This window comes from Myxocyprinus asiaticus, chromosome 41 (genome assembly GCF_019703515.2).
Source record: "Myxocyprinus asiaticus isolate MX2 ecotype Aquarium Trade chromosome 41, UBuf_Myxa_2, whole genome shotgun sequence".
Lineage (NCBI taxonomy): Eukaryota > Metazoa > Chordata > Actinopteri > Cypriniformes > Catostomidae > Myxocyprinus > Myxocyprinus asiaticus.
The window spans coordinates 19,644,158-19,658,218 of record NC_059384.1 but is presented as its reverse complement, the minus strand read 5'-3'; the positions used below and the strand labels follow the sequence as shown (position 1 = coordinate 19,658,218).

The following is a 14,061-nucleotide window of genomic DNA, read 5'->3' as shown; positions in this document are numbered from 1 at the left end:
ATGGCCTCATACCCGTAGGTAGAAGGACAGAGGCAGGGAGCCACTGGGGTGGCTTGTTTTCTTACAAAAGCAAGCCGTGACCGCAACGTTGCCATGGTCATGTTCTCGCAGTGAGTACATGATCCATCCACGAACGCTGTCTCCGCATGGGTCGCACCCAGACATGAAAGACAGCGATTGTGACCGTCCGAAGTTCAGAGGTAACGACCGCAACCAGGAATAACACACAAACAGAAAGGCATTTTTAAAAAGATGCATCTTTAAAAAGATGTTCCGTGTGTGCCGCTCTTTTAGAGAAATATACTCTTTTAGAAAAATATACTCTCTTTTTTCTGCCGAAGCACCCAGGGGCATTCTCTGCAGTGCACCAATGCAGAGGAGGGAGAAGCCGATGAAATGCGCCGTCAGATCCAGCAGAGGTGAATGAACAGTCAGCTCAGTAAACATCGACCGTTCAGCTCCGAAGAGAAAATCTGAATGAGTGGTTGCATACCAGCTCCTTTTATACCCGTATGTCCGGGGGAGTGGTATGCAAATACCACTATTTATGATATTTTCATTGGCCTTTTATCAAAGACCAGAGGTGTCTCGGGCTCCCAAGAGTGACCCCTAGTGTCACTACTTCGACACAACGTCGAGTGAGTAACAGATAGGGAACAAGTTTATTTTCTTTACCCCATTGGCAAATGGTTTTTCTCATTTTAAGCATAAACCCCATTCAATTTTGTTAGATTTTTCTGAAAACAAGACTAAAGTAATTTTTTCATATTTAAAGGATGTTTATTTAAAAGAGACATTTTTTTTTTTTTTACCAGATAATAAGACAAAAATACACTATAATAAAAAAACATTTTGCAGTGCAAACCCATATGACTTTCTCTCTTATGCAAAACATCAAAGGATAATTTTTAATGAATATCCTTGTCCATCTTTTTAATACAATGGCAGTGGATAGTTAAAGCTTAAAAAAAGGACATAAAGTATAATAAAGTTGTCCAAGTCTTCTGAAGACATAAGATGGGTTTTAGTAAAAACAACAACAACAACAAAGGTAATTTTACAGTATAAATATACATTGTGCATCCAGGAGTGCTATAAGAGAAGTGCGTTCTCAGTGACACGAGGGTTAACACGAAAACTTGTGTTGTTTAGTGCTAAAAAAAGTTCTTGTAAGAAAACTGTGAATGATATTCTCTCATAATGCTCATGAACACACATTAAAATATTCTTAAAAAACGTTCCCTTTTGTGTTTCGAATAAGAAAGAAAGTCATTTGGGTTTGGAATTACATTGTGATGAGTAAATTGTGAAAGAATTGTAATTTTGGGGTGAACTATTGCTTTAATTCTCTTAGAAATCTTTGATAGAAAAAACAATTGTTCACAGAGTGATAGACACAACTGAAAAAAGGGAGTGGCTGGAACTGTCCGTACAAAGTTGCAGATTCTGTTTAGACACTGAGTTAGCATACTTGCTGATAGGTCCACGTGATGTTCCCTAATGTTCCTCCTGTGTGTGGTTGCTGTTCTGTCAAGCTCTTGTCCAAAAGAGAGGTAAGGACAGCAAGTTTTCAGAATGAATTTAACAGTGCAAACCTGCTTGTTGAAAGACAAACTGACCAGTTTTCAATTTTGTCTCAGACTCCCTGTTAGCTCCATGAAAGGAAGTCACTGTAATCAACAATGACACACATAACAATACAAAATATGAAAGAGATTAGGCATATAAATGATAAATGTACAATAAATCCTTCAGGCTCTTTGTGCTTCTGTCTCTCATTTCTTCTCCAATTCAACCCTCAAAGCAGGGTCCAAAATTAACACTTTCCAAGCATCAAATATGAATAAAAATTGTCTCTGGCAAGTTTCACCCCAATTGGTTAGTAATTTCATAAGAAACTGCAACACATTTCATAGTTTAAATGGAATTGTAAGAATTATAGTCTGACTCAAGTGACATGAACGATTCAAATCAAACTGCCTAAGAAAACATCTAGCGCAATTTGCATGTCTTCAAACGGCTTCTTTTAAGGATAACCAGAACTCAATATGGTGACATGTGGAATAGTCCTCATGTTAAAACACTAAAACAAATATTTTAGGAACAAAATCACAGTGTGTCTTCATGTTTTCCTGACAGGTGAGAGAGACCAGCTTGAGATTAGTTTGTAGACTGTATAAAATGTTGTATCAGGTTACACATCTAAGTTACAGTTTTTATTCAAGTAAAAAAAAAAAATCTGTATCAAATTTATCAATAAAGTAGGTTACACCAATGGCTGTAATTTTTATATGTTAGATCAGTAAAAAATAGATCCTTGAGGTAACAATTGCTGCTTACCACTTTTACCGTGTATATGATGCTGTAAGTGACACAATTTATGACACGCACTGTTTATCACTTCTATGCAAAAAAAAAAACAAACAAAAAAAAAACAGGTAAATAATCCCATTGACATAGGGATAATATATATATTTTTTATTTAAAAATGCAAAATACAGTCTCGCCACTGGCAGGTGTGGCAAAAAAGACTCTATTGTGTCTTATTCTCTCTTCTACCTCACTATTTTATTTCTTGTTTTATCATTCCTGGCTGTTTGAGGAGTATCTTACGAGGTGTCAACAGAATCATGAGGACCATAAAGACTGAACAATAGAGCTGCTCTCTAATTGGACACTCAACAGAGAGAAAGAGCAGCTCTGTTGTTCCTTCTTTATGCTCTCACTCCACAACAAAGCAGTTCACCTTGCTCAGCCGATTTTCCTCTGTCAAGTCTACTCTCCCTTGAGCATTTTGCATATTATACAGTAACAGCACTCCTCATTGATTAATTGCCTGAATAAATCTGCATTGTAGCCATTTCACTGTATTTCAGGCTTGACAAATGAACACCTGAGCTTGTTTCCCCAGTATGCTTCTATTTCAGGAGATTTGTCAAAGTATTTGTTGTCATGTGATGCAGTCATGTGATCCATTCAACCCAAAACAATCAATATGGCGACCCATGTTGTAGCGGCGCTATTGTGCCTGCTATTCACTTTGATAGCATTGTAAAAGATCAGTTTTACTTTGTACAACCTTCACATTGCATTCCTTCAAAGAAGAAGGGAAGTTTACTCAGAATTGCTGTCCGGAGACAGAACACGATGTCAATTGCGTTTTAGACCGTACATGAAACGCCAATTTATTTATTTATTTTGCATGCGCAGTAAGGGGATTTAAGAATTTTCAAACGTTTCGGTGTGGACAGAGAGTGTTTCGAAAACAAAAACACTGCTTTCAAATGTATTCGGATTAATGTGGGCGTAGCCTATGATTAACAGTGTCTTTAAATAATTGGGGTATTGAAGGGATAGTTCACCCAAAAATGAAAAGTCTGTCATCATTTACTCACCCTTATGTCATTTTAAATCCTTGCTCTTGTCCATATATTGAATGTGAAGCTTCAAAAGGCACCATGAACGTATCATAAAAGTGTCATAAAAGTAGTCCTTATGACTTGTGTGTTAAATTCCTAGCCTTCTGAAGCCATACAAAAATGCATGATGCACCATTTTTGTAGTTCTCATAAATTTTGTTTTTTGAAGAGTATCAGTGAATAATGACTTATATTTTGGTTTGCTTGTAACACAAATCAAGATTGCTTCAACAGACATACAATATAGCACACAAGTCATTTTGAATACTTTTATGGTGTCTTTTAAGTCATTTTGAAGCTTAACAGAGCAAGTCCCCATTCAGTTTTATTATATAGCAAAGAGCGGCCAGGATATACTTCAAAATGTTCACCTTTTATGTTCCACAGAGGAAAGTCATTCAGGTTTAAAACAACATGAGGGTAAGTAAATGATTACAAAAATTTTTTATTTAGGGGGTGAATTATTTCTTTCATTCTTAGTGAATTGGATTAGGTCTAGCTGTAATCTATAGTAGTTCACCCTTTTATCCAGTCTCAAAGGAAATCAGTAGAGGCTTTGGTGACTTCTTTCCAAAGTGGCTTGTTGACCGATTGCCTTAGGATACACCTGTATGCCCTCTCTACCACAGCGAGCCTGCTCTGTCAATAAAGCACAAATCCACTCATAATGCAGTGTAGTTCACATACTCTCTACTTAACGCATTGGTATAGCTCCTCAGCCTATGGCAGCTGTCTCATTTTAGACGTACCGGCTTGGAGCTGCCATTTACATTCACTCCCACTGCAGATATGGTAATTATTGTGATTTAAACCTGTGTTTAGCAGTTTGCTCTTAGGGGCTATGCCCATGAGCACAATTCCACTCTCTTACAGTACACATATGCTCATGTTAGCCAGTTGTGCTGATGTGATTTTGTTCCGCTTTGCCTCCTTGTTCTTTTTTTTAATTATGGATATTTGTTCATTTTATCTTGTTTGTATATGTATATGTTTTATGAAGAACAAGAGATCTCAATGTGTTTTATGCAGTGTTAACTGTTACACAATTTTGACAAAATTATCCTAAAAATGATCCTTTAGTCAATATCTCATCATGCCATATTCATTAGTTTATTTCATTGTTCTCTGACTGAAGTTTTATACTGATACAATATTAATGTTGTGGATAATTTGAGTAGCTAATTAACTTGTGAACAATTCTTTCTACATTTTCTTTCTTTCAAAAACATTGTTAGTGCATTGTAAATATCTTGCAGTGTTTTAATTAAAAAAGTTAATTAAAATAATCATGATGAAGCATCTTTTCATCTCATCTTTGTTATCGTTGACAAAATAAAAAACCCTGTCAGTGAACATTTTCATCAGTAATTTCATTGAGGAGATAAACACTATTGTTATGCAACAGCGTTTTGCTGTGATATTGACTTTGACATCATATCATTAACTTGCATTTTGTTCTCAATATTATGCACAAGTAAAAGTGTCAGATTGTCAGTCATGTGTTGTATTTACTGTAATTAACCTTTCTTACTCACTGTCACTAAAACAATTACATAAACCGATCAACAGAACACTTGTGCTAATTTATGAGGTCGCCTGCTTCGATTGTTTCCAGTAACATATGAGCTCTCCTCCAGCAGTCAATATACTGTAACTCCATCATTAGATGTCTGATTAACAAGACCAGGCTTGGACTGTGGTTCTATTAGCCAATTACAGTCTGATAATAGCTACTTAGGAACATGCTCAGTAAAAGCTACGGGGACTTTTTTCCATTTACATATATAATGAGTGGAGATGTATTAGGTTTTGATAAAAGATCACTTTTGGCTAGAATTTTATAATAGATTGCAGGGCAAGATTGTATATTTGTTGAGAAACTTTAATATTCCAGGCTTCAATGCATCATAATTATGAAAATGTAGGAATATATAGCCATATAAAATATGTAACTCTTAAAATGAGGTAGAAGTAGTACTTTGTTATCTGTGTACAGCTGCCTTGCAGAATTCATTAGTATAACAATTGGTGAAATAGGCGGAATTCATAGAATACTCAAAGCATGCCTGTGGTTGCATTCTTAAATTCAGATAATACAGTCATGCACAATAGAATGCTTGAAATTACTTATGCATGGTTGTCTTGGCAATGTATAATTGTCAATGTCTATGGTAAATTCCAAGCAGAATTCTGAGAGAGCCGTGTGGTGGGTGACTCGGCCCACACTGTGCCGACTGGGTCTCTCTGGCCCACCTGTCTTCACAATGACTGCTCAGTTATAGGGTCTGCACCAGCCCATCTGGAACAATAGATCAAGTCTATCTGTGCAGCAAAGGCTAAACAGTAGAAACATTAAAGTGTTTTCAAATAACTTTAGATCTTTTCTTTGTTCTGCAGTTCATGGTGAAAGTTATGCAACTGCTTGTTTATTCTCTCTAACCAGTTTTTACAACACTTTGATTTTTTTTTTTTTTTTTTTAAACGTAAATAGTAATGTATTGTGTTAAATAGTTTTCTATTTTGTTTTACTTACTCCTTGGTATTATTATATACTGTACGCGGTACTGGTAAACATTTACATTAAAAGCAGTAAGCCACTTCTCGTTATGCCTAATCATGGTAAAAGCACTTTAACGCACAGCCTGGGGTGGCCTTTTTATAAAATGGTGGCAACAGCAAAATGATAAAAAAACACTGATGTTCAGTAATATCAGCAACAAGGCATCCTAACACATTAATATAAAATGGCCAATAACAGGTAGAACCAGCCCATCCTATAGGCAACATAGGAGGCCACCCAGGGCCCTGAAATGCCTAGGGGGCCCACAAACAAGTGAATAGTTCATGATTATTTCATCATAATTTTAAGAAACATCAGCAACCTGAATTTTTAAATTTGCTTTGGCTCATGGTATTCCATAGCTCACACAATCAGTAAGATCACGGCATGTGGACCTCATCATTTAACATACAAATCACAATGGCGGTGATAACCAAAACAACATGATCAGCTCTGAATAATCACCAAATGACAAATAACTGAAAGTTACAACAATTACAATAATAGCAGTGTATATAAAATCGGCAAACAGTAAAGCTACAGTATAGTGCATAGTAACTTACATAATTTATTCATACCGCAATGCATTGCTGGGAACTCCAGTGCTGCTTCCTATTGCGGTTTTATTAGACACTGATCGCACACCTTGCTAAATAATGCTCACACTTCACAGAGATGCAGAAAATAAGGCTATTTGAGTTGCTGAGGCTTACTATGATTAATGGATGGCAGAAACAGCACTTGTCAAAGCATAGGGCTTGTCACATTTTCTTAACAATAACCTGGGAAGTACTTAAAACTCTGCCGACAAAAAAAAAAAAAAAAAAAAAAAAAAAAACTTGCACAAAGTGAAAATATGAGCAATTAATCTGAAAAATTACCAAACTATGCCATCTGCAAAATCTGCTCTCTAAGAGGTAGGCCTATGTGTTAATACTTTATAGATATGGGTATTTATATTTGTTTATTTTTTATATATATTTTTCCAGGAGCTGTGTTTATAGGCCCTTTTTAAAACGTGTAATTTTATTTATACATTATTTTTCCCACATTGATGTTGCTACCTAATTTTTTATGGTATTTTAACATACACTTATGTGATGTTGGTAATGAGAAGTCCATTATTTATCACTGATGATAGATTAAATATTTTAATAGGATCATTATGTTGCATAATGTTTTAGTAAACACAATGAATTTGATTACAGTATGGTGCAAGTGAAATTACAACTGCAGAAAAAGACATCAATGGGGGTTTACTGCATATATTAAACCTGCTTCCCAATATAAACCCCAAACATAAACTGCTGATTCCAGTTGCCCTTATTAGTGAGAAATAGAGGAGCATGTTTTCTTAAAAGAACTCAAATTTCTGCTGTGTTGCTGTCTACCTGCCTCGCCCCTTATTATTCACCTTTGTAATTAATTAATAATAAATTATATTTATTTATCACAAATATACATTTGCACATATACAGTGAAATTCTTTTTTTTTCACATATCCCAGCTAAGCTGGGGGTCAGAGTGCAGGGTCAGCCATGATACAGTGCCCCTGGAGCAGATAGGGTCAAGGGCCTTGCTCAAGGGCCCAACAGTGGCATCTTGGTGGTGCTGGGGCTTGAACCCCTGACCTTCTGATCAGTAACCCAGAGCCTTAACTGCTGAGCCACCACTGCCCCTTTGGAAAAATGTCTGATGTAAAAGAATTGCACAGAGCAAATAACATTCAAGTTGTTAATGGCTTAAGTTCAGCATTATTACACCATTAATTAGCTCAGCTGATAAATGATGGCTACCAAAGAATAAAACTGTATAGACTATCTGGGAAATTCATAATGCAATTTCCAAAAGCTTAATTTAACCTAATTTGTCAAGATAATGGTTTTAGCAATTGCACTTAATTTACATTTTACTCCATTTTGCTGAGCTAAACACAACACCTCAAGTGTTGACTTCTACATCTAAGCAGTTTGTGCAAGCACATACAATCCCGCAATGCACAAACCCGCAATGCACTCTGAACCATTCTGCTGATGTGCAGTTTGTATAAGTGACTGCCCTCAAAATAGCTGGTTTCTTTCCTGGGACATAAGCAGGAAGTCTGTTTTTCTGTGACTAAGGCTCCATGCTGTTTGCGAGACCTGTTCGGTAACAAAGTTCATGAGATCACTTGGGGTAGATATTTTTAAGTATTGCACTGTTTGAACTCATAACACTGTAATCCCTCCCGTATTTTTTTTTATACTGACACTGACGTGCCTTTGTGCTACGCTAATTATATTGCTCTATGATGAAGTAAAGTAGCAAGTTCAGCAGTTGTAGCGCAAAGCTCCGACCTCCAGTGAAGATGAATGAGCAACAAGTAAGAAAAATACTGCAAAATACAGTTTTAAATTGTAATATGCTATACATAAAGAATCATAATACTATTGTATTGCAAACTCAGATATCAATATAATATTATATTGCCTGGTCTCTGCAGATTCCCACCTCTCAATGTGGTGCTGGTTTGTCAGGCAGAAGGTGCTATATCAGTTGTTAATGGTTATATTGACACATTAAATCATCATTCTCCCGGATGTGAGTTTCCCTGTGCCTCTGTCCCTCAATGGGAGATAAGCCTATTTCCCCGCCTTGCAGTGGAGATTTGTCATGAATGGGCCTCTTGGGGGAACTTATTCAGCAGCATGACTGGGCAAGACAACAGATTTTCAATCCTGCATTTGCACATTCACACCCTAGCGTCTTCTAAATGTCATCGGTAAGATTCCCCATTGGCCAGAGGGAATGAAAAATCTGGATTTTTTTTTTATTTATTTTTTTTACTTAATATTAGTCTTTGTTCGCAAAGGGCCATGCATCAAGGAATGAGTGCAATATTTCCTGTTCAGCCTTAGGCCTGTGTGACATAAGAATCTCATCTCATAAAGCTGTGATAGAAGATTCTTCTGGCTGCTCCCAGAAAAGAGACAGCAGCCACAGGGGTTCTGGTGTACTCTATATCACTTCAAAATGAGATTACTGTCTAGCCAGACTTGTGCCTCCTTAGGGAATGATAATTTCAAATTAATTCAGTTCTGAAGAAGATAAAAATGGTTGTTATGCCTTTGAAACATTTTCCTTAATTGTTTTTTGATAGTTTGCTGACCGCTTTCACTTGGCAAGCTTAAAATTGAATCTGAGCCAGAGATACCATGGTCAGTAAATGCAAGGAGGTCAACCGAAATTAGAATCCATTTGGAGGCAGTTCCAAACATCAGACTTGGCATTATCCAGCAGTTCTGTGCCAGTGATGAGATGTGAATGCGGCTATAGTCTGTGCACGCAGTCATTGTCTTCAGGACGCTTCTCTCTCAGTGAAGGACGCTCCATACTGCCTCTGAAAGGACTGTTGTTGTTTCCAGAACACCAGTGAGCTGAATACAAGTGATTATCATGCGAGATCTGCCCTCTTTCCAGTGAAAATCAATAATACCTGGCTGAACAGAGAAAGGATTAGAATTTTAAAAAAGAGTTTCTTTTGCATTATATCTTACATCACACTGTTTAAGAATCAATTAAAGCACAGATCAATTGTCTGGTGTAACAAATACAGATCTGTTTTTTTTTTCTTTTCTTTTTTCCTGTTGTTAATGAATAAAACACACCATTGCCTGATCTATGACCATGTAGGGGAGGGGCTATTCTAATATTATTTATATTTTCCTTCATAACACACAGTCTATGGCAGCATCCGAAAGAGTAGGCAACTGCTTTGCTGCCTTGCTGCCTAATCAGTTAATGACTTTTAGGATAAGGTTTGGGGTAGGGTAGGGTTAGGTTTAGAGGTAAGATTAACAGTGTACCTACAGATGTAATTAAATGCAGGTACTTTAAATGTAAGTACAATGCAATGCATATGTACATAATAAGTACATTGTATTAAATTCTGAAGTACATAGTAGTTAAAGACACCAAATATAAAGTCGGTCCTATATGGTATTAACCCACGGTGTCTTAAATAAGAGCACTCCTCCAAGTAATAACATCATTGGCTTAATGTTAATATTACTAAATAGTTTTTTACCTGTATATGTTACCAGTTATTCTAGTTGGCTGGGATTATATGTGTTTAAAACAAAAGTCTATGAGATTACTTTATTGTAGTTATGTAAAATTAGTTATATTCAACTAGTCTTCAACTAGATACTTAAATGAAATACTGTAATTTCATTACATATTTCAAAGATTTTATCTTTCAGTGTAATCATACATTGTTTTTAATAACATGTGTTTCAATTGCCCCTGACCTCACAGCCAAGATAAAATACCAGCAACAGTGTGAACATCTGTTGTTCATGTAAACTTTTTTTGTATATATATATATATATATATATATATATATATATATATATATATATATATATATATATATATATATATATATATATATTGTCTTATTGTGTATTTCTGTATATACTTTATTTTCTATCCATTTTTTATTTTTATTCTATTATTATTATTATTATTATTATTATTATTATTATTATTATCTATGTCTTGTTGCTGAATTGTTTGTGCACTGGAAGCTTCTGTCACCAAGACAAATTCCTTTGATATACTTGGCAAATCTGATTCTGATTTCAACTAAAAACCTCTATATAAAGATATAAAATCAATCAGGTTTAAATTCAAAGGTATCAAAACTTCTGACAGCAGAAGAAAAATACAGGACATATAAAAAATGTCACAAAAAAAAAGTCACCCCTACTATGAATGCAAAACATGTCATTTCAGGATATATTTCTTCATTTGTCTGTTTACAGGGGGCAGAATGGCATTGTGATGAGTTTACCAAAGGAGCCTGTTTCAGTCGAGGCAAATCAGAGGTGAGTTAATTTCCACATTCTCATTCAATACCTAATATGTTGTACTTTTGGTTAAAACGAAGGTTGTTTTTATGATTAACTATGTTACCTATACTTAAGAAAGCAATCGCCCTACATCCTAAAACAGCAGACCCATTATTTATGAAACTGTTCTTGCTTATGCATTCCCACTTCCACTTTTCTGTGAAATTGTACTGGCTCCCTTGTGTTTTCTAACTGAATCAGATCAGATTTGTGCTGCAAACTGCTTCTTAAGTCACCTTAATATTTCACTTACTCTAGCTCTGTCAAACATGTGACAAAGAGCCCTCCTTTGCCTTATAGTACACTACACTAAGCTAAGCCATTCTAAGTCAAATGGGAGCAGGATAGGGACTATGTGTGAGATGGCCAGCCGTCCTTGCAGCCTCGGCCAAACCCCAAGGTGTATTTCTATTGGCCCAATGTGGTTTAAGCCAGTGCTAATGGCCCCACGAGTGTTTTTTTAATTCGCTTATGAAATGGGGTCGGAGACCCATAATAAGTTCGGCCAACATGTGATTGTAATTCAGAATTGCAGCCACCTTATCCAGGGAGGTGGCTGTCATAACTTGCTTGGAATTATGGAGCCTTTCTGTATCGACGGCACATATGGTAGCTCAGAATAGACTTGGAGGTTAAGTACATCTTTTTTGTTAAAATACTTTCTCCTGTCACAGCTTAATATTCAGAGAGTGTTGGCATAGTTACTACATTTTGCATTTGTAGGGCAGTATAATAAGCTATTGGCAGAAATAACTGAGAAGTAAGAAATCCGAAGAAATGAGTAAGAAGCAAGAAATTCACCAAAAGGTGTAAGCACTGTGGTGCTATCAGAACATTTGTCACTAATGCCGCAGAGATTACACTCTGGTCTACACCTTTAAAGTCTATAGTCATTTCTGGTTATTTTACACATCACAAAGCAAAATGCATTTTATTTTATTTTTTTCAAAACAGCCAAGTAACATATTTGAGTTATTGTCTTTTTCAACTTCTGCATCTGGTTTCCTTGAGACTGTTGCTTCGAGAACAAAGGAAAGCTTTTGACAGAGTGGATGGTGTTGTATACACTTCGCTCTCTTTATAATGCAAGCAGTGCATAACAGCTACTATATAACACTATGGAGTGTAGCCATCTGTCAGCAGTTTTCATAAACATGTCACATCTAGATGTGGTAGTCATATTAAATCTCAGTTTATTTACACATACAGCAATGCATTGCCTCCCAGGCCAAATTGCATTAGCAAATGTAAATCACGCTTTTCTTTTCGAGACTCAGCTTAGTGCAGAGAAATGAACGGCTTGATGAGGGTAAAAAGTAGACCCCTCCAGCTCTGCCTTGGAACACCCTTAAATCAACACAAAGAGAAGGGGTGACAGGGTTTCAAGTACCTGAGACAAGCGTGATTTACTGGCCTCTAAATTCTAAAAAAGCCTTGGAAAAACACTGAACTGAAGCAGTATAGTGAAAGGCAAGTCCTGCAGCTGGTTTTATATAGCTATAAATCTGATTCGAGGACAAATGTAACATTGCTCCTGGCTTTACATTTTTGGAAGCTGTCTCAGAGTCAAATATAATTTTTAGGGCTGTCAATTTAAAGCATTAGTAGTGGGATTAATTATGTATTTTTAAAATAATGCAATTAATCATTCCTCCTGACCCGTACATAAATTCCATAGTAAAAGTACGTATCCAGAGCAATTCAAGCTTGAAGTACATGTAACTTAATGTTTTCTGAGACGCGTTAGCAGGTGGCCTCGACAGAAGGCACTAGCAGAACTTCCACAGACTGAGAACTGGTGAGACAGGACTCGAGCTGGACGAAGCACAACAAAAAGCAGGGATCTGGTGACAAAATTTTCAAAGTTTAAACTACATTTAGCTTGGCTAACGATGGGTCAGTTGGTATGTCATGAAATTAATTCAATTAAAAGTTTTAAACAATTGACAGCCTTATAATTTTCCAAATTTTGCATATGCAGTGCTTAGAGTTGAAATCAAAACTTTTGCTAGCGTTTATATCAGAGACCATGTAAGAGAATGAAATGGACCATTTGTAAATTTAAAAAAAGGGAATAGAAAAAAACTGTAATGCTCAAAATGGCGGCTGAAGGAATGGGAAGTCCTGCCTTTCTGTTTAAAGAGCCAGTTACCTTTTTTTATAGCATTTGTTTACTCTAGAACGCACACTGTTTGAACATTAACTGGGCCAGCTAAATACAATTTTTAAGCATTATTTTAGCCAAAGAAGAACTAAATATTGATAACATTGTCGGATTGAATTGCATATTCAGATGTAATTTGGATGTGACATAATCTTGACAAACATGTTTGGAGATTTCTGCCTTTCCCCATTCAAGTAAATAAGAGCTTGTATGCCTCTTACCTACATACAAAACAGCTGCCCTGGTATGTTACCAGAATGGCCACCGAGTGGACTGACTTGCCTTAAACAACTTTGCTTATATGCAGTTTTCTTCTGTTTTTATTTTTTTATTTTTTATCTTTTCACAGGAAGAGTGCCAGAATTATATCCGTGTACTGCTGGTCAATGGAGACAGGCTCTTTACCTGCGGAACAAATGCATTTACTCCCATTTGCACCAATCGAACGGTAAAGTAAACACAGTAACGCACTTCATGCAGTGCAAATATAATGCAGAGGTAACATATCCTGATGTTAGAAAGACAGCTTTGTGCTTTGCTCTCTCCCACACTGACCTCTTTTGACATTTTCTTTGCTGAGTGGGTTGTGTAGCATAGCATGTGGCATTTCTACCAAAAGTCTGTGGTTTATTTCAATAACAGTTTTGTTGACAATAGTGCTTCACCTTAGAAAAAGCTTTCTTGAGGACTAGGCTAAGCTTTTCTTTTTTTTTTTTTCTTTTTTTATATAATGTGGGTGCTTGCAGTATCTGTATACTCCCGTGTTTTTTGTGGAAAGTTCACACTAAAAAAGTTTCACACTACTGTGCAAGCATTTGCACCTTATCTGTGACAAATGTATCCAATGCATGGGTTGCAGCATACTACCTATCACAATAAGTGTTACTCAGTGCAACTGATTGAAAGATAAGCATCCCTGCCAAGAACATTTACTGACATTCCCTATTATTCTCCTTCACAATCTCATACTCTTCATTCAGTCTCTTGTGCATGAATTCCTGAATTTGAATGACTGGATTACTCTTC

The 14,061-nt window shown here is 36.2% G+C and overlaps 1 protein-coding gene across 2 annotated transcripts in view; it reads left to right on the top strand.

The window, feature by feature from the left end:
• The window catches only part of LOC127432102 (semaphorin-5A-like), a 205,820-nt gene that overhangs the window by 86,674 nt on the left and 105,085 nt on the right, over positions 1-14,061 (top strand). For both annotated transcript variants that reach the window (XR_007895695.1, XM_051682907.1), the window contains exons 5-6: positions 10,785-10,847; positions 13,385-13,483. Coding sequence is in view for 1 of the 2 variants with exons in the window: in XM_051682907.1 (XP_051538867.1) it covers positions 10,785-10,847; positions 13,385-13,483 (162 nt within the window). In the remaining variant the exon portion in view is untranslated. The remainder of the gene's footprint in view (positions 1-10,784; positions 10,848-13,384; positions 13,484-14,061) is intronic.